The 21,665-nt window shown below is 38.5% G+C and overlaps 1 protein-coding gene and 1 long non-coding RNA gene across 2 annotated transcripts; both read right to left on the minus strand.

Moving 5' to 3' along the window:
* Window positions 1–3,621: 3,621 nt before the first annotated feature.
* LOC129191080 (uncharacterized) lies at window positions 3,622–11,878 on the minus strand. The gene is made up of 3 exons (XR_008573137.1): window positions 11,605–11,878; window positions 10,230–10,490; window positions 3,622–8,022 (listed from the first exon to the last, which is right to left on the minus strand). It is a non-coding gene; the product is annotated as an uncharacterized LOC129191080 (long non-coding RNA).
* Window positions 11,879–14,460: 2,582 nt separating this feature from the next.
* Window positions 14,461–20,075, minus strand: LOC129191491 (cartilage intermediate layer protein 2-like). Its single transcript, XM_054794879.1, has 9 exons — window positions 20,049–20,075; window positions 19,940–19,970; window positions 19,443–19,466; window positions 19,040–19,211; window positions 18,330–18,439; window positions 18,100–18,271; window positions 15,693–15,802; window positions 14,627–14,676; window positions 14,461–14,527 (listed from the first exon to the last, which is right to left on the minus strand). The coding sequence occupies exons 1-8, from the start codon at window positions 20,073–20,075 to the stop codon at window positions 14,669–14,671; spliced, it is 654 nt and encodes a 217-aa protein (XP_054650854.1). The 3' UTR covers window positions 14,461–14,527; window positions 14,627–14,668.
* Window positions 20,076–21,665: the final 1,590 nt, after the last annotated feature.

Consider the following 21,665-nt stretch of genomic DNA (forward strand, 5'->3'; position numbering starts at 1 on the left):
ATCAAGTTGAAAGAGTTGATCAATACCAATAAGATAATGAAGAAAATTAATAATCTTTAAAGTAGGCGATTGACTATTTTTGAATCGAGTGGCTTATACTTTCATAATTACAATATAACTGAAGAATGAGAATACTTTGACACCATATCACTAATAATATAATTTTGGACGATCAAAAAAAAAAGTTGCAATGTATGTCAAAATATTAGAATTTGTAAATTATAATCAAATTTGCAGTTTTGTCTTGTGGTATCTGAAGCTGGAGCAGGTTAATGTGAACATTGATTCTGCCCTCACAAGGCCAAATCATTCAAGTCATGAAGTGTTTACCTGGTGGGGAGCAGAAATCGAGGGGACACCTGAAACGAACGCGATAATCCGAGCAGCGGCCACGCTTCTGGTCAGCGTTTCGGCAGCTGAATCCTCTAGTCGTGTCAGCTCTGTTGGGAAACACAATGATGTCAATCAGGATCACGTTGTAACACTAGCCTTTTACTGTCAGTTTAGACATGGACACTCTGGGTGGGTGGATCGGTCCAATATGGATCGTATCGCTGCAATAAGGGTTGTATCCTTAGCATAATTTTTTTTTTACAGTTCTCGTCTTCATTTATTTTCCAAAATATGTGTTTGTTGTTGTGTTGCTCATACTGTAACATTGTTGATATTGTTATATTCATACATTGTTACCAAACTCAGGGAATAAGTTATTGGACACAGGAGGGCTTTGGGGGCAAAAAGCCAAAAGATTTGAATGACAGCCAATCATTTAAATGTTTGCTTTTAGTTTTTTAGCTTACACAGCAATCACATCGCCGGTTGACGCCATGCTCATCCCAGATGTAGTTTGGACTTCAATATCCAATGGATTTTGACAGATTTTATTTGGATTTTCTCTGCGTAGGTGATCAAGAGTCTCATAGTCTCCATGACCAGAGGGGTTGTCTCGATCAAACCATTGAGTCCAACAACCTGCACAAGACAAATCAAGTTGAAAGAGTTGATCAGTACCAAGATCATGAAGACTGTGAAATGTATGCAAATCTTTCAATTAATTGATTGAGGAATAATGAGATGTGTTTCCTGTGGAAAACAGCCTATTTTTGAAGAAAAAATACAATCATTTTTTTTTTTTTTTTTTCTCAAAAATCTACAAATTTGCACGCCTGTGAATACTGAATCACGAATGTGCAGGGACCCATTGTATAGGTGGCAAAGCATAAACATTGCGTAAACTGAGTGTGTGCATAAAATGGCTTCCTGGCTGCACTTTGGAAACCCTGGTCTAATATGTCGAGAACCAAATGTTACCCAGTGTAGTCTATTCTACATCGGGGTCTGAAAATGTGTGGCTCATTTGGCATCGGAAATAAAGATGGTGTATTTTCAGTATATGTCAGAGCTGATCTTTACAGTAAACAATGTATTTCAAAGGATTTTAATTTGTAAATGAAAATTTGAAATGACAGAAAAATGAAATGTGGACCCCATTTATATAGTAGATTATGTACACTTATCAATACTTCACAAAACTATCCATTTATGTTGGTGTGTTATGTTGTATTATTCTGTTTTTTGCATCTTCTCTAACCCCTGTTATTGTTTCTTTTTTAATCAGGATTAATTAGGAATTAGGATTGGGGTGGGGTGGGTGATGTGTATGTATCATTATCTTGTTTCCCCCGACCCCCTTATATTTATCAGTAGTCTTTTGTTAGTACACAGCCCACTTGGCATTCTGTCAAATCTCTCGACATCTCACAAAACCTCCCTTCCATTTGTTACCTGTCCTATGTCTTGTGTAATGTGTTTTATAACCTTGACACGCATGTTATATATGCACTCTGTGCATACTAAAAAAAAAAAAAAAAAAAGAACATTTTCCAATTAGTCTTGTGGTACCTGCAGCAGGAGCAGGTTAACACTAAACCCTGCTTCTGCCCTCACAAGGGTAAATCATTCAAGTCATGAAGCAATTTGTTTACAGCATAATGATGGCCTAAAAGCTTGCAACATCATCGCTTATTGTCAAAGGACATTCTGAGTCAAGTGTCTGTCGTACTTTAAAGCAGTGGTTCTCAGCTGGTCAGGCTGCTGGACCAACCAGCAGGTGGTGACCAAAATTGCGGAAAATTTTCAATTCCAACTTTTAAATATCATATTTAAAAAGGAACTGTTTGCAACCCGTGAGCTACAGCGGCGAGACACTGTTTTTCTCTCTTCTCCAGCAGAAATCTGCAGCTGTGTTGGACAGGAGGCACATTAAGTCCCCACTTGATGTCCTTCCCCTCTCGCTCAAGCTTGAAAAAGTCGCCCGTACACATTTCACACAGCTCCAATCGCAAAAGCCACAGACAAGAACGAGAGGTGCATTCACGAATATTGGCTCGTGACATTTTTTTTTCCCGGGCCCATGACCAACTGAAAACGGTTGCCCAACCCACCAGTTGACAATCACTGCTTGAAAGGCACGGCTTTAGCTAATACTCTTTTGCGAGTTGAACCTGGCCTGAGGCCTTTTAAATTTGACACCTCATATGTACGGAATAAACGAAATGTAGCCAAGCCAACTTACCTGCTGTGGGTTGCATGGCATTTCCTGGAAAATACAAAGATGGATATTAAAATAAAGGAAAATGATGGGGGGGTAAACAGTGTCTTAAAAAAATTGGTGATGTTTTTTCTAAACTACTGCTAATTAATATGTGACGCTACGTATATGTTACATTGTTAATGGTAAATGTATTCTTTATTTGAAAATAACTCAACTTGAAACTTTCTGCGCTGACTACCACAAATGCATTTGAATTGAATGAAATAACATCAGTGAATTCCAAATAATTAAAAGCGACTCACTGGCATTTTTGCTATTGTGACAAATACGTCAGCTCAGGCTTTCCATAGCAATTTTAAGGCTAAAGGTCAATCAAGGTTTATTTAGATGTTAAAATATTTTAGTAGTTCTTCATTACCCATCGTAAAGTCGATGTTTTCCTGTCTTGTCTTGCATAAATTCATTGAAGAATTATTTTAAGAACAGTTGAATTAGTAAGAGCATTAGACTTGGTCAATGGTGTTAAAGGTGTTGTCTTCCACGGTTGGGTACTTGTATGTAAATGCAACCTAGTAGAGGTTTGTCATGGAAAACCAGGGTGTGGAATCATGAATTATGTCCTTGGGAGGAGCATTCACAGCACATAAAAAGCTGTTTCTGGAAAAGATGTGCCAATTTCACATGCATTTCTCAGGTCACATCCATTAAGTCCAGTTCACTAGTCTTATTTGCCACATTCCTGATTAAAAAAATAAAAGTTCTATAAATAATATATATACATAATTTTTATTTAAAAAATGATCTTACCAACATGCAGGGCCGCAATCAGGACACACACCTGCAGGACAAAATATATTAGCACATTATTTTACTAAATCTAATATAGAGTATTTAAATTAAGTTGATACATTACCCATCTGATCATTGTTGGAGGCGCCATGATTCTATCAAGAAGGGAGACATTTTCATGAAGAAAAAAAAAAAGATATTAGTATGACGTACATTTTTTTTTTTTTTTTTTTAATAAATGGGAAAGCTGGAGCTTGTATGCCCTAGACCAGGAGTGTCCAAACTTTTTTCACCGAGGGCCACGTAATGAAAAATTAAAGGATGCAGGGGCCACTTTGATTTTTTTTTTTTCAATGTTATATTGTATTGCAATACATAAACAAATTTCTATGGCAATTTAAATTTTACCACTTTTACTGCTATTTATTAAACTATTTTTAAAATGTTTTAACATTTGTATTGTAACTTAGTCTTGTATTTTACATAATGCTTGTTCTCTCAATCTTTGGGATTAAATCTGTTAAATAAATACCATGATTTAACAAACATTTAAACAAGTACATTAAATGGGCAAAAGAAATGTTCAGAATTTGTATTTAATGCCCTAAACATACTGCTCGTGCCTTGGCAAAATTACAATCAAGAACTAATCAATCAATTAACCAAACATGGACCGCCGCATGCCCACATGTGCCACAAACGATCGGCAGCATTCTTAATTCAACATCCTCACCAAAATAAGTACAGTGAGCACACGCTTTCAATTCATTTATATTCTTAATTCACAAATGAGGCACGCACCATTAAAGAAAGTCAAGCCGTGTGCAGCGCAGGCGCATCAAAACAGCAGTAATAAGACTTTTTAAAGAAGATTTCAGTTTCTTACCGGCTGCCTCTTTAGACTTGCAGCTCCACTTGCACAAAGTTTGGGGGTAAAGTTTTAATCACACCAAATTACCACACCTGTCTGCAGCCTTGCCTGCTTAAAAGGAAGTTGCATGTCTTTGGTGCACGCCCAGGTGTGCTGGTGAGTCTAACTTCCTGTCCTAACCAGATCTTCTGTAGCAACTATAAAAATAGTTTTTAACTACACTAACGAAAATCTTATTTACTTAAGGCTATAAATAGATATATTTATTATTTAAAGTTTTTTTTTCCTTTAGTTTTATAAATTTTAGATAAGGTATTTTTCAATCACTTTTTTTTTTCCTGTCATGAATTGACTCATTCTTGCTAGTTTGACTTGACAATGCTACTAAAATGACATTAGTTTTCCTCATAATAGCACAAGTTTATTCTCATTTGTCTTGTTAGACTACACTTTTTTTCTCTTAATATTCAGACTTTTATTCCATTTTTGCTGTTTTTTTTTATTTTCCAAGTATTTCAACTTTCTTCTTGTAAATTTCTTCTCAGAATTTTGACTTTGTTCCCATAACATTTTTAATTTGTCATAACATTATAACTTTTTCCACAAGCTAATAAAAAATACACCTTTATTTCTTTTGTTTGTCTCTCATAATATTAAAACTTGAAAAAAATAAAGTATTTTTCTTTAATATTTCAACTTGATTTTACTAAAATGATATTTTCCTCATAATATTATGTTATAATCAATGCATAAAATAACTTTTTCTCGTTAGTTTTTTTTCTCGCCATATTTTGACTTTATTCTTGTAAAATTACACCTGATGTTTTTGTTTTTTGTTGCAGTTGTTTTTGTTTTTTAGCTTTCTTGTCAAATTATATTTTCAGAACATGCCGAGGGCCAATAAAACAAAGTCTGGGACCGCATATGGCCCCCAAGCCAGACTTTGGACACCCCTGCCCTAGACTGAACAATAGCTGAGCTAATAATGACCAATACATTTTTTAAAATGCACTGTAAACATTGTCATTCTTTTTAAAATAGTCCTTCAAGAAGAGAAGTATACAATTTGTATTTTACTCAAGAAAGAGAGCATCGTAAAGTTTACAAACGATATCACGTGCAAATAAAAATGTGAAAGCACTTACAGTAGAGGATGCTGCTGTCGCTCGTCCTCTGTCAAACTGGTCAACGTGTGCAGCCTTAAATACTTTGATGCAAGGGAGCTGTCCAACCACTCAGGAAATTTCCATTTGATGGCATTTCACACACCCAAAGATACCAAAGCTTACAGAGCCCCTAGGCAGTGGTCCTCAATTATTTTCTGTCATGTCCTGCCTTCGGGACAGAAACGTTTTCACGCCCCCACCCTTGATTCGAAATACTATTGAAAACCTGATAATATATATTTCTATATCTGTACAAACCTCTGCGTGAGTAAAGACACAAACAGACCTAAGTGGGAACTTAGAAGAGCAACACGGTGGAGCAGGACTTGATGAGTTGGTTGACTTAGACGGGTTGTTGACATAAACGGGGTCAACTTAATTGGGACGCACTGTGATCCATCTGCGGTTGACATAAATGGCGTCTACTACTCCTGTGATATGTTCAACTCAGTGTCGTGCCAAAAGAGTAGCGTATAATTATTATTTTGCTTAAAAATAACTGTGTAGTGGAGAGGGAGGAGCGAGAGGGCATTTGTGCTTGTGATGGAAAATATATAACTTACAGGTATAACTTGTGTCACGTTATCTTACAAGTGTTACTTTTTTGTATCATTGTATGTATTGATTCTTATATTTAAACAAGTGGTACCGTGTGAGTTAATTGACTTCCAAGCTTGGGGGGGGGGCGTTCAGGAAACCACTGGGAGGGCCATGCTTTTGGCTGGTAAGACGAAGAAGAACCGGTCGGTGCCCTGGGAGTCTTTGATGATACATGACTATCTGAGGAAGGATCTTCTTTTAATGTGACCTCTTGCACAAGACACACCAGCACCTGTTGGAATGTGGTTCTTTCTGTGGGTTAGGTGTAACTCATTTGCATGTGATAAGGTATCAGAATCTGGGTTGACCAGAAGGACCCTACAAACCGGACCGCTGTGCATTCTGCATCTGTTATCTCGCCTCTTTGCAAAGATTTTAATCTGTGCAAGTTTTTATTTTTTATTTCAGGAATTCTTAGTTTTAGATTTCCTTTCACGGGGCGCTACACCCTCCTTCATAGTCATTCGTATTCAATCAGTACAAACAAAAGTACATTTCAGTTTTTAACTCAAGTCAATGAAGTTGCTTGGTGTTTTTATGAATTTAATATAGGCAAAAGGACACTAAAAACAAAATCTTTAGAGATGCACAGTATTGGCTTTCATACTGATATCCGATATTTGTCGAGCATTTCATTCCCGATATCAACCGATATGATATAGGCAGCAGCTCTTCCCTCAAACTAATGTCATGTAAGGAACATATGATTCTTTTTTTTACTGTAATACCACTGGATGCACTTCTGACATAAACACTGCAAAATAAAACACAACACAACAACTGCAATATGCAACACTGAGGCATGAGGCACCTGCAAGTCTGTTTTTAAATAGCACACTTCACTGAGTTGCATGTAAAATGTATTTTTTTTAAATTATGTTGCTACTAACAGTGATTAAAACCACTGTGAACTAAGCGCCACCGAGGAAATAGTGGCCAGTACCAAAACGGCACTCAGATTCTTTGGACTTATGAGTCAGAAGAAATGTGTTCAGTATACAAAAATATCATTACAGTTACATTTAAAACACATTAAAAATGACCAGATTGGGAAGTTAAATACAGAAATTTACCCCCAAAATAATTTACAAATAATAAATATAATAATATATAATGTGCAAAAGTGTTTGCCCACTTCCTAGTTTCTTACGTTTTGCATGTTTGTCACACTTAAATGTTTTAGCTCATCAAACATATTTAAATATTAGTCAATGACAAGACAACTGAACACAAAATGCAGTTTTTAAATGAAACTTTTTATTATTAAGGGAGAAAAACAAAACAAAACTACATGGCCCCGTGTGAAAACGTGATTGCCTCCTCTGTTAAAACATAACTGAGATGAAATGAGATCAATGTGGAAAAGGTTATGAAGCCATTTCTAAAGTTTTGGGACTCCAGGAAACCAAAGTGAGAGCCATTATCCACAAATGGTGAAAACATAGAACAGTGGTGACCCTTCCCAGGGGTGGCCGGCCAACCAAAATTACCCCATGAGCGCAGCGACGACTCATCCAAAAGGTCACAAAAGACATCCAAAGAACCGCAGGCCTGACTTGCCTCAGTTTAGGACAGTGTTCATGACCTCACCATAAGAAAGACACTGGGCAAAAATTGCCTGTATGGCAGAGTTCCAAGATGAAAACCATTGCTGAACAAAAAGAACATCAAGGCTCATCTCAACTTTGCCAGAAAAGATCTTGATGACCTCCAAGACCTTTGGAAAAATACACTGTGTTCTGACAAGACAAAAGTTGAACTTTTTAGAAGGAGTGTGTCCCATTAGTAATTCAGCATTTTCAAAAGAGAACATCATACCAACAGTAAAAGCTGGTGGTGGTAGTGTGATGGTCTGGGGCTGTTTTGCTGCTTCAGGACGTGGAAGACTTGCTGTGATAAGTGGAACCCTGGATTCTGCTGTCTACAAACAAATCCTGAAGGAGAATGTCCCGCCATCTGTTCGTGACCTCAAGCTGAAACTAACTTGGGTTCTGCAGCAGGACAATGATCCAGAACACACCAGCAAGTCCACTTCTGGATAGCTAAAGAAAAAAAAAAAATGAATACTTTGGAGTGGCCTAGTCAAAGTCCTGAGCTGAATCGTATTGAGATGCTGTGGTATGACCTTAAAAAGGCGGTTCATGCTGGAAAACCCTCCACTGTGGCTGAATTACAACAATTTTGCAAAGATGAGCGGGCCAAAATTCCAGCTGTTCTTGACCTCAGTCACTGCGCACTTTCATTCAAGATACACACGTTGGGTGAAGCAACCCTAAAATGTGGGCATTCCCTGTTAAGTCGAGTGGAGAATGCACACAAGGCCAGATTTAAGTTCTTTTGTACCTGCGTGCCGCGACCCCAATGAGGATAAGCGGCATAGAAAATGGGTGGATGGATGGATGGATGGACCTGCGTGCCTTTGAGGGTGCAATAAGTCCAGCGTCCCTGGAAGGTGAAGCATTATTTTGCACTCTTGGGATGTATCGATCTACAGCAGATGACATGGCACGCCAAGCCATCACATCACTTTGGAAATCAAGGTCCCATAGTCACGAGGAAGAGAGGAGGCACAGAATCCACGTTGCGTCAGGTCCAGTGTAAAGTTTCCACAGTCAGTGATGATTTGGGGTGCCATGTCATCTGCTGGTGTTGGTCCACTGTGTTTTCTGAGGTTCAGTGTCAGTGCAGCCGTCTACCAGGAAGTTTTAGAGCACGTCATGCATTCCGCTGCTGACCAGCTTTATGGAGATGCAGAGTTAATTTTCCAACAGGACATGGCACCTGCACACAGTGCCAAAACTACCATCACGTGGTTTCAGGACCATCGCCTGACATCAACCCCATAGAAAATCAATGGGGTTTTGTCAAGAGGAAAATGCAATACGCCAGACCCAACAATGCAGAAGAGCTGAAGGCTATCAGAACAATCTGGGTTCTAATAACGCTTGAGGATTGCCACCGACTGATTGACTCCATGCCACGCCTTATTGCTGCAGTAATTCAGGCAAAAGTGTTGGTCATAAGTAATATTCAAATTTTCTGAAATACTGAATTTGGGATTTTCATTAGTTTTCAGTTACAATCATCAGTGAAGGAGAACAAACAAAATGTGACATTTATAGCAGCAACATTTTTTTTTAAATGTAGGTTTTACAGTAGAAGAGAGGTTCTCCGTCAGCAGATTCATCTCCAGCTCAGAGCTAAACCTAACTGTAGTAACGTTAATAGCTACTTATTTATTATGTTTTGGCTACTTGGTTCATTTGTACAACAGCGTGATCAGCAACAACACATTATTTATGAAATGTGTTTATGTACAGTATAGATGCGAGCATTGAAGGAATACCTCCATCTTGCATAGTATTTTTAACTTTAATATATGTATTATTTGATCACATGTATGACTTGATGTAATAAAACAATGCAGCATCCTACACAGTATCAAGCTGGAGGGAAGGTGAAATAATAATGAGGTGCAGGTGTTACGATTCGGCCTTGGCCGGGTTTTGGATCCCAAAACACGGAGACGAAACAGTCCGTGTAACCGAGGTTGATTGTAACAAAAGGTGACCACAAAGGGGAAAAGTACAAAACCACAAAGAAATAAAGTACAAACAAAAGTACTCCCCGACCTAGTCATGGGGAAACAAACCAAGAACTAAGGACATTGCTTACACGGAAAACAAAGAACTAAAAACGCTGCACAAAAGTGGCAGAGGAAAAACGATTAATTGAGGGTGCTGCTGAAAACCAAGCAGGAAACCCAGCAGGTGCGCTGATTAACTCCTCCCGGCCAGCTCAAGGGTGTGCTGCAACAGATCACCACCAGAGGGCAGCAGAGCAGCGCACAACATGACAGCAGGAAGCCAAAGGAGGAGAAGGTTTGGACAGACACAAGACATCTTTCTTGATGGAACACATATGCAGTCATACATCATATTTGAAATACATGTTTAATAATAGTCACTGTATTTTCATTCACATCTAAAATGTAGCACTTGGTGCCATTTGCTAAGCCTGTTAGAAATGATTGTAATTATGAAGTTGAATACAGTAAATCATTTGTAAGGCAGCATATCCTCCCTATTCCTCAGTCTTTGCAATTAATATAGAAGATGAAAATCACAAGAGCAGTATTTTCGTCACAATATGACGACCATAATAGACTTTACATCCAAAGGCTCCACACATCAAATAAACCCATACTTCCGACTTACAAACCAACATTTATTAATAAATCAATACTTACGCCGTAATGTTGACATTTTTAAGGGCTGGACGGAAGTGCGCAAAGAATCTTGGGATATGATGGGCCATGAAGGACGGTTTGGATGCAGACTTCTTTTTCAAATGGAGGAGGACCCATTTGTCGGCCGCATTTGGAGGAGCTTTTGCAGACTTTCTAATTTGGACAGCCTTGGCTTCATCATGCAGCTAGCAGGCTGCAGACCCCGGATTTAGATGCAGCCGTAGTTGGGGAGAATCCTGTGCAGCTGCTTGCCTTCCCCCCCTAATGCACATGGGAGAATAGGGCCCTATGTGAGTTCCACAGTCACCAGACAGTGACTTCAAAGCGGTTTAAAGAAATAAACCCATTTTTCTCGTCTTCATCTTTTATCTAAAATCGAATCATTTACATCTGTTGGACACTGAACAAGGTCACACTGTGAACAATAAGGTCGTTATGCACTTTCATGCTTACAGTGAGCCCAGAACTCTGCAGCACGACTTTTAACAGGAACCAAAAAAAGGGAGCACATCACCCCAATACTCACCTCCCTGCGCTGGCTTCCTTTTGTTTAATTGTTTTTAAGATTTGATTGTTTGTTTTTAACACTTTAAGGGACTGTGTTACGGACCCCAAAGCAGAGACAGAGGAGGCAGGTGGGTGACAAGGTCTCATTAAAGAACCATATGTGCACTACAATAAGTGGAAAAGTACAACAAAGTAGCAGCAAAGGATAAATGGCAAAAAGCACAAGAACTTACTAAATAGTAGCGGTTGGCAAAAAGGCACAAAAACAAATCACTAGCAGGACTGGCATAAGGAGGAGGACATGCTCGACCCCGGTGAAGGATGGAGAAACAATCTGGTGTTGAGAAAGCCAGGTGATTACGGATGGGAGGCAGGTGTGCAGTGGAAGGTCCGCCCAGGCAGAGCAAGCAGTGTTACTGCAAACAGGCAGCAGATGGCAGCAAACACCAGCAAAGTTCGCACATGACAGACCGGCCCAGCAGCGCATCACAGATCTCATCCAAATTTACATTCCAGCGCTGCTGAGGTCGGAGAGTCAGCTCCAACCAGCGGTACCTGAGACGAGACTGGGCCTTTCCTGCGGAATTTTCTCTGCCCCTTCATGTCAGAACGCTCCTCAACCCTTGAAGTCTCATCTTAAAACTTCCAGCCATCCGTCCATTTTCTATGCCGCTTTCATCTTAAAACCTTTTAAATTTCAATTCAATATTAATACATGGAATTTGTAGTTAAACCACAGAAAAGCCCTTTTTGACCTTCTAAATAAGGTTTTTAGCATTATTAGAGCCACCTAGACATGAAATAACACACTGTGGTGACTTTTACACTCGTACAACCCAATATAGTCGACAAAATAACATAAACTCACGTTAGCTTTGACATCAGACTTCCTGGTGGCCATTCTCTCATCAATGTAACGTTGCTGACATCCGGAGGCCAGCGTAGAATACTGTACTACTCATATGCCGTTGATTAAGGAGAGGCTCGCAATACAATCGCTTTATTAGCAGACCACAGAGACGCTAGCGATATGGAGAGGCTCACAATACACTTCAATCGCTTTATTAGCAGAGAACATATGCAGCTGCTGTCGGCCGCTCTCGACCTAACCTGATGCTGGCGCTCAAAGCTAAAAGTCACCTCTGGTCAGCTGACGTCATACGTCACTTCCCAGGCCCCAATTCTTAAAGGCGCACACAACACGTCACAGATACTGTGTTACACTTCATATCACATCTTTATATTTCTATTTTTGCTCATTTTGCCATTTTTATACTTGAAAATGCTTAATTTCGGCCATGACTATGTATAATTTGCTTGAAAATGTTTTTTTTTTTTTTTTTTTTTACTAATAGACCATATTCAACCATGAAACAAGGACACACATTTTTGAAGAACTGTGATAGAGTGAGGGCCAATGTTCCCTCTAAGCTGCACGTGAGCGCAATCATGCACTGATTTTGTGTTCTCAGCGCACAGCAAATCCTTGCAGCGCAACCAAATGAAATCCAAACTGGAAATAAAATAAACACAATTCATTCTGTACCATTTTGCAATGCAGCTCCATGAGTGACAGGCGACAAGCGGTAACAACACAATGACCAACACTGTCCAGCCAACGATGAGATCCTGCTGGTGCGTTTTTACTCAGCCAATCAATTCATTAACAGCGCGTTACATCGTACATGCTGCTGTTTTGCATATTGCTGCAGGAGAGTTACGAGACCTAAATGCTGCTTGCTAACCACATATTATGCCGAAACGAACGGGCCCTGCCACATCCACTCACCAAGCTAAAGTTTCAAAAAAGGTCTTTTTAGGTGCACAGGCTGTCGAAGTATGTGGGAACACTAGTTGGATCTGAGTGAGATTTTGTCTTTTTTGAATGAGAAAGGGCTGTTGTGAGTCAGTGTTTTGAGTTAAAATTGTAGGCTAACTGAGTGGCTTAACTATGAATTTACTACTGGTTACTACTTCTACTGGTTTACTACTGCTTTTATTTTGATGGCCGGACTTACAGAATACACATACATGCCATTTTCTGCCTTTTTGGGGTCCTTTCAAGGTCACCGAGTAAAGTGGGGGCGGTTTCCCCCTCTTCCTGGAGCGGAAAAGTGCAGTTGATGGAAGTTGGAAAAAACAAATTTGTGTAATGGTCCCCCATTACCATTTTTGTCAAAAATCAACACCTCAAAAAACGGTCCTTTTTTTGCCCCTTTTGGGTCCTTTGAGGGTCACCGAGGAAAGTGTGGGTGGTTTCCCCTCTTCCTGGAGCGGAAAAGTGCAGTTGATGAAAGTCAAAAAAAAAAATTGTGTAATGGTCCCCCATTATTACCTCTTTTGTCCAAAATAAACACCTAAAAAAAATGTCCTTTTCTGCCTTTTTTGGGTTCTTTCAGGGTCACCAGGTAAAGTGTGGGTGGTTTCCCCCTCTTTGTGGAGCGGAAAAGTGCAGTTGATGGAAGTTGAAAAGAAAAAAATTGTGTAATGGTCCCCCATTACCACTTTTGTCAAAAATCAACACCTCAAAAAACTGGCATTCTCTGCCTTTTTTGGGTCCTTTCAGGGTCACCGAGGAAAGTGTGGGTGGTTTCCCCTCTTCCTGGAGCGAAAAAGTGCAGTTGATGGAAGTCGGAAAAAAAAAAAATTGTGGAATGGTCCCCCATTACCACTTTTGTCAAAAATCAACACCGCCAAAAACTTCCATTTTCTGCCTTTTTTGGGTTCTTTCAGGGTCACCAGGTAAAGTGTGGGTGGTTTCCCCCTCCTCCTGGAGCGGAAAAGTTCAGTTGATGGAAGTCAAAAAAAAAAAAAAGGTGTCGTGGCCCCCCATTACCACTTCAAAACATCACGTAAGTGTTATGCAGAGTTTGCGCCAATGACGCCGAAGGGACCGGAAAATGGTTGTTTTTTCTTTTGGTTTGTGATTTTTTTTCATTTTCATTCAAAAGTAAACATACAGAATACGTGGCATCGCTTTCAGGTACATTTCTAGAATGAAATCGTGCCAGAACAGGCTGCTGCAAAACGCTCTACGCTCACTTGAAAAACAAGGTGCAATGTTTGAACGGTGATATAGCGAAGGACTGTATTGGCGTGTGTGACTTTTATTTTGGGCCAGGCAGTGCATTCTATTTGTCATGAATGAATACGTTATAGCTTATTCAATATCCTGCATTTATTTATACTCTATACAATGTTTGTATCAGTTTATTTACTCTTCTTTCATTTATCTTTAATCATATCATTGTTGAATTGTATTTCTTTGGATTCTTTTTTTTTTTCTTTCTTCGAGCACTTCATCAGCTATTTAAATGTTGCTCCACATTCTTTATTTTTTTCTCTCCTTATTAGAAAATGGTGACATTTCAAGACAGGAAGTGAACAAACTATCACTACTAGATATGGAAAAGGGGGTAGCTGCTTCTTCCTCCTCCTTTGCAGACATGTTGAATTGTGCAAATGTACTCATGTGATGAAATTCACGACCAGTTGTTATATGGTGCCTTTATTTGATTCTGAAATCAGTATTATGACAATATAATGTTCGATTAAAAAGACAGAAGTTTACGGGGCAAAGAAGAAGGTCAGTTTTCATGAAGTTGAGTTTACCCATACACCACACCTAAGTTGAATTTTAAAAGAGTTTTCCATTTTAAAAGAGTAAATCAATAGCTATAAATGTTTCATTTCTCGAAGCCTTCAGACAGGGCCGTGACTTGATGCCATTTATTTTACAGGGACATCGGAAACCTCAGTGTAAGGGGTTTCGTCAGTGTAAGGCTTCACATCTGGAAAAAAAAAAAGGATTCACACAGATTAGTCATATACTGTACATACACAGGTGGTCATCAGGTTACATGACTGTAATGCGAGTCCATTACACTTACATTACGACTGTAATGTAAGTCCAGCTTTGGTGTAAGTCAGCTCTAGAAAACTAGAAAAAAAAAGACCAGTCGTTACTGGTCAACATTACAACAGCAAGCAGTGTGGATTACGTAGCCGCCTTCTCTAGTATATAGATAAGATAGATATATATATAATAAGATAGATATAGATATATATAAATAAAGTACATACAATACAATAGTACAATACAATATACAATAGCCTTCTAGCCTCTACGAGCCTGACGAGCAGGCTAAAGGCTACACCGTGACTCCCATTCCATCTGTTCATGGATCATCTTACATTGTCACTCGTTAGTGGTGAGCACTATGACATCTTATACTTTTAAAAATGATTAACAAGTGTGTGAGGCATGTTTAAATCTTAAACATGGATCGTGTCGCGAGTGACCAATGGCAATTGAAGAGAGAAGGGGAGGGTTCTGGAACTGAATCTGATTTAACAATTACAAAAGTCCCTTTTATTGCAAATGTTGAGCTGAAATCGAAAGGGAACGTCAACAAGGTTGCAGGAGGGTTTGGGGATTTGGAGGGAACGAGCTGTGTGTCAAAAATCGAAATTTTTATGGGCATATCAACGTTCGATGGTGGTCTTACTACTGCTAGAATGAACTGTTATTATCTTGCATCCATGCATGTGATGATAGCCAGCACTCCAGAAAGTCCGACACTAGCTTAGTACACAAATAATCATCATCAATGATCAAATGCATTTTTTTTTTTTTTAATTGGATACCAAAAATCAGCAAATTTGCGGAGTCGCGAATGCTCAAGCATCAATGTGCGGGGATTCACTGTACAGGTGACAAAGAAAATTAATATCTAATAATATATCTCCTTCATAAAGATTTTCATTTTTAGAACATGCTGACGGCCAATAAAAAATTAGCGGCGGGCAGAGAATGGCCTGAAGGCTACACTAGGACACCCTTGGTCTAATACCTCAGGAACCAAACGTTATCCAGTGTAATCTATCGTACAAGTAGATCAAAAAATATGTGCCACATTCGGCCTATTAAAATCATTCAAGTCATGAAGTTTTTACCTATTGGGAAGCAGAACTTGATGGGACACTCGAACCGAACACGATAATCCGAGCACATGCCGTACTTCTGGTCAGAGTTTTTACAGATGAATCCTGAATAGGAGTTCGACCTGTTGAGAAACACAATCGTGTCAATCAGGAAAACGTGACAACACCGAATATTGATACCAGAGGTTTATACTGTATATCGATATTTTTCAGTTCTCTTCTTTGCTACAATATTTTATTTTTTGTTGTGTTGTTCATATTGTTACATTGTTGATATTGTTATTTGGGCTCGTATTCGTAAGAAAGTAAAATGTTTGATCACAGTTAATTAATCACAGTTTACAAATGAATCAGTCAGGATTAATCACCATTTGCAACTACAGTAGCAGGCAAAAGTTAGGACGCACTTGCTCATGCTATTGAATGTGGAAGTGTGTCCAAACTTTTGATCGCTAGTGTACGTCTGAAATATGCCCGTTTTCGCTGTATTTTCTTAACAGAAAGATACATGACAGGACCCGATTATATATACACAGTACAGTGTTTCACATACTGTATACAGTATTAACCGCTCCAAATGAAGTAAAAATGTACATCAAGCTAAAACATACGACATAACGCATCATTTGTGATGGCCCTAATTGTTATATTTATATATTTTTAACAAACTCGGTTGTTTAAAAGTTATTGTTGACAGGAGTATGGAGAGAAATTTGTGTCTTGTTATCCAATCAAACAAAAAATTGATTTAAAAGTAAAACAACAGATTTGCAAACAAAAGTATTTCTGGCAAAATGATACAAATGCTGCCGTTGTTTACAAATCAACACATTCTTCTCGTTAAACCAGAATTTTTTTTTTTTTGCCTTTACGGAAGTTGTGTGCATTTCTCAAAGTTTTTTTGCATTTCTTATGGACAGAACTTCCTACGAACCATGTTAGAAGCCTTTTTATTGGTCAGCCTCGAATGTTCGGCTGACCTTTTCCGCCCTCAGTTGCAGAGCTTGAAAAAGCTTTCACCATGGCAGCACGACACGGAGAGGAAATGTAAGCTTTTTTCCACATTACAACACGTAAGGCTCGATATGTGAAGCTTAGAGTGACGCTTGTGTCACATTCTGGTTTTGCTGCGTGACCCCAAGATGCAGAGAGTCTTTATAGAAGCACAGGCAGGTGCAAACGAACATTGCCACTAGAGAGAGACGGTCCTGTCATCACACAATCCGTACCGGAAGCATGACACGTTCTGCACATGCACAAAACCTACATCACTTCCTCCGTTTGCAAATTTTTACAGCAGCACCTCTGCGACGTCACGTGCTGCGGTAGTTATTCTTGTTTGAGCTACGTAAAAACTTTCACAGTGCACGTAGCGCAGACGTAAACGTCATATCCGGTAACGTATAACATATGTGAAAAATACAGTTAAAAAAAAACATAAAAATACAGTGATATTTGAATGTAAACAACCATAAGCACAGTGCAATGATGGATTAATCTAAAGGATTCAGCTAGTTGTTGTTTTTTTCTAAACGGAGAAATATCGTCCATCCAAACATGTGTTTTTAGTCTGTATTTTTTCAGTGGTGAAAAAAATAAAATAATTTATGGAACCAAGAAAAGAGGGCTTATAGTTTGTCCTCTTGCACCGTGGATAAGATAAGAAAAAATGTCAATTATGTTGTAATTTAAACACACGACCAATCAGCAACTAGCAGGGACACCAGCTGAACTACATGACAGCCCACCAATCAGTGGCAGCTGCTCAAAGCATTCCCAGTAGAAAGTGAAGTTGCTGGCAATGGTGAAAACAGGAAATGGACTGACAAAGTAAGAGCACAAAACAGCAAATACGGAAAATTAACACAAAAGAGTCTGAGCTGTCAAGTGGAGCCTGACAGCTTGAAACTTCAATTTGTGTTAAAATGTGAGACCGAGACTATTGTAGTGTTGATCCACCACCGTGCTGTGCGCTCCTGTTACCCAGAAAGACAGCCTCATGGCGGTTTTGTGAAGAGAGCGCCATGCGTGGAGCTTTTTCAGCCTCAAGTCTTACTTTCAAATTGTTAGACTTGGAGAATTTGACTCTCCTCTTAGTAATATACGTGACTGTGGAATAGTTTACCAATTTTAAACAAACAAAAGCAGCATTTATATAATTTTGGTAAAAATAATTCTTTTTTTTTTTTTTTTGCTTTCAAACCCATTTTTTGTTTGATTTTATAAAAAGACACATTTCTGTCCATGCAGGGGTGCTTTGGGGGCAAAAAGATGAAGAATTTGAATGAGAGCTAATAGTAAATTTTGCTTTTGTTTAGTTATTTTGCACTATTGACTTTATTTCATTTTATTATTAACCAAACAAATGTTTTGGCAGGTAATCGATACTTCTCTTACAGAAAGAGCAACTAGTACTTACACAGCAATCACATCGCCTGTGGAAGCCACGCTCATCCCAGATGTAGTTTGGACCTCAATACCAAATGGTTTTGGGCAGATTTGACCTGGATTTTCCCTTTGCAGGTCACGAAGAGTCTCATAGTCTCCAGTACCAGAGGGGTCGTCTCGATCAAACCATTTCGTATAACAACCTGCAGAAGGCATGTCAAGTTGAAAGACTTGATCAGTAGCAAAATAACAGGTTTTTACCTGGTGGGGAGCAGAAATCGCGGGGACACTCGAACCGAACGCGATAATCCGAGCAGTAGCCTTTCTTCTGGTCAGCGTTTTTACAGATGAATCCTGCTATCGTGTTAGATCTGTTGGGAAACACAATCGTGTCAATCAGGACAACTTTGTAACACTGTAACTAACTTAAAAAAAAAACATAGCACAGCCAAAAAAAAGTCATACATCCGGTTGTGACCGGTTGTAAAGTGCCTTGAGATAACGTTTGTCGTGATTTGGCGCTATACAAATACAAGTGAATTGAAATGAGTTGAAATAATCGATTGAATGTCGATTCTGTCAACTAACTGTTGACTAACAGTTTAGATATGGCCAATAGGGGTGGGTGGATCAGTTCAAAGGTCAATCTTAAAGATACCAATGGTCTTGATGAGGCCGCCATTTTTCAGTTCACCGCTTTGCTTTGTTTATTGTCCCAAATGTCTGCTTTTTGTTGTTTTATTGTTGATATTGTTACATTCGTATATTGTCAACAAACTCAGGGAATTCTTGGACACAGGAGGGCTTTGGGGTCAAAAAGCCAAAGAATTTGAATGACAGCCAATAGTAGATTTTGCTTTTGTGTAGTTATTTTGCACTGCTGACTTTATTTTATTCCATTTTTCTCAATCAGACAAATGTCTTTGCAGGTAATACACACTCCCCTTACAGAAAGAACAACTAGTACTTACACAGCAATCACATCGCCTGTGGAAGCCACGCTCATCCCAGATGTAGTTTGGGCCTCAATACCAAATGGTTTTTGGCAGATTTGACCTGGATTTTCCCTGCGCAGGTCACGAAGAGTCTCATAGTCTCCATTACCAGAGGGGTTGTCTCGATCAAACCATTTCGTATAACAACCTGCAGAAGGCATGTCAAGTTGAAAGACTTGATCAGTAGCAAAATCTTGAAGACTGTAAAATAGATGCAAATCTTTTAATTAGTTGATTGACTATTACGGAATCAATACAGTGCTAATATCCATGTCATTTTGTTGTAACATAGTTTCTGCTTGTTTTGACTTGATTGAAGTCATGAAGTGATTTACTTTATACCACATGATAAACAATAAACAAAAAGTAGCCTGCTTACCCGTTGCGGCTTGCACATCATTTCCTAAAAAAAATAAAAGATGGACATAAAAACCAAGGAAAATGATGGTGGATATAACACAGACCAAATGGAAGTCACAGAAGAAATGTTGTTTTTTCCAAAAATACTATTAATTAAAGTGTGATTTTACATATTTGTTACATTGCCACGCTTATCAAATCATTTGTATGTAAATACAACCTAGTAGACATCTGTCATGGAAAACCAGCGTGTGAAATCATCAACTGTCTCCTAGCGAGGATCATTCACAGCAGAAAAAAAAAGCTGTTTCTTTAAAAGATGTACCAATTTCACATGAATAAATAAACAACAATAAACATCATATTTCTGTGTCATGTCATCACAATCTACATCACATCCATTAATCCCAGTTGATTAGTTCCTGATCAAAAATATAAATTATATGAATAATAATTATTACAAATATTATTCATTAAAAATCAACAAAAAGAATTATAATTTAAAAATGATCTTACCAGCATGCAGGGCCGCAATCAGGACACACACCTGCAGGATAAAATATTTGATTAGCACAATGTTCTGTTAAGTCTAATATAGAGTATTTCGATTAAGTTTATACATTACCCATCCCATCATGATTGGAGATGACATGTTTCTATCAAGAAGAGAGAAATTTTCCTTTGAAAAGATAAAAAAAAAAAAATCTAATGAGTAATTATGTGAAATGAGTCATTATTCTAAATTTTTTAAACGGGGACGCTGGAGCCTATCCCAGCTGACTAGACTGATCAGTCACTGAGATAATAGTGACTAATAAAATAAAAAAAAAACACAAATTGCATCGTAAACAATGTCACTTTTTTTCTTTTTTTAATATAAGAAATAAAAGTGCTTCAAGAGAAGTAGCTCTTAGTTTCCCACTTTAATTTCACTTATCAAAATATATGCCAGTAGATGTCGATGGCGGAAGCATTATTTTAAGTCAGAACTTAAAAATGGGACAGCACTTACCGTACAGGATGCTGCTGTCGCTTGTCCTCTGTCAAAATGGTCCAAGTGTGCAGCCTTAAATACTTTGATGAGCGAGAGACAGCCAATCACTCAAAGGAACATTCCATTAGTGGACTTTAACACACCCACAGATGCCAGAAGTTAAGTGGCCCCTTAGGCAGTGGTTCCCATTTATTTTCTGTCATGCCATCCAGTGAACAGAATTTTGTCACGCCCCCCTGATCTGAAATACTATTGAGAACCTGATAATATATAATTCAGCATTGTTAAAGCATTAATAAAGACACTAAGACTTGACAACCTTGGGAGAAATCCAATTGGTAGATTTATTATGTTATTATTATTATGAAATGTCCTAATTGAAGAATAATAATCTGGGGAAGGGGAAGCGCTTGCTACTGACTGTCCAGCTTTGTTGCTTGACCTCACAAGAAATTGTGCGTCTCCTTGCCCTAACAAACATTTTTATGTTATACTGGCGGAATGTGGTGATGGTGGTGGTGGTGGGGGGGTGTCTTCCACAAGTACAAGCAGTCAGATAAAATGAAATCAGGGATCATGCTGGCCCGTTGTTTGGTTTGGTTTGGTTTAGTTTATTTGAACATGAAGGTTACAATGGAATACATCTCATGAATCATCCTTTCCCAGTTCCACATGTCCAAAAGGAGTAGGAAGAAGCAAAGCTTATTTAATCCTACGCCCCATCCATTCCACATCTTGTACAGTACATGTTGTTCACCTCCTGCATTCCATATCATATTTGATATAATAATCAGTGTAATAATAAATAACAGTAAAAACAGTAAAAAAAAAAAATAAACAAGCATGACAGACTCATCAAGACTCTTCTGCCTTGTATTTAGCAAACATCAACTGCTTGTATTGTTTTTGGAATTTGCTCATCTCTGTACATTGTTTGAGTTCCTTACTCAATCCGTTCCATAATTTAATTCCACATACTGAAATGCTGTGCGTAGTTCTCACATATAAATGTTTTAGGTTTAATTTTCCTCTAAGATCATATTTCTCCTCTCTGATTGAGAAATACTGTATGAGGTTTTTGGGTCACGAGTTATTATTAACTTTATGCATTATTCAAGCGGTTTGAAAGAGTACAAAACCTGCAAATTTTAATATCTGTGATTTTAAAAATAGAGGGTTTGTATGTTCTATTTATACTTGGCATTATGATTGAGCCTCACCCATCTTTTTCGCAGTACGTTAAGTGAG

Source organism: Dunckerocampus dactyliophorus, chromosome 12 (assembly GCF_027744805.1).
Source record: "Dunckerocampus dactyliophorus isolate RoL2022-P2 chromosome 12, RoL_Ddac_1.1, whole genome shotgun sequence".
Taxonomy (NCBI): Eukaryota; Metazoa; Chordata; class Actinopteri; order Syngnathiformes; family Syngnathidae; genus Dunckerocampus; species Dunckerocampus dactyliophorus.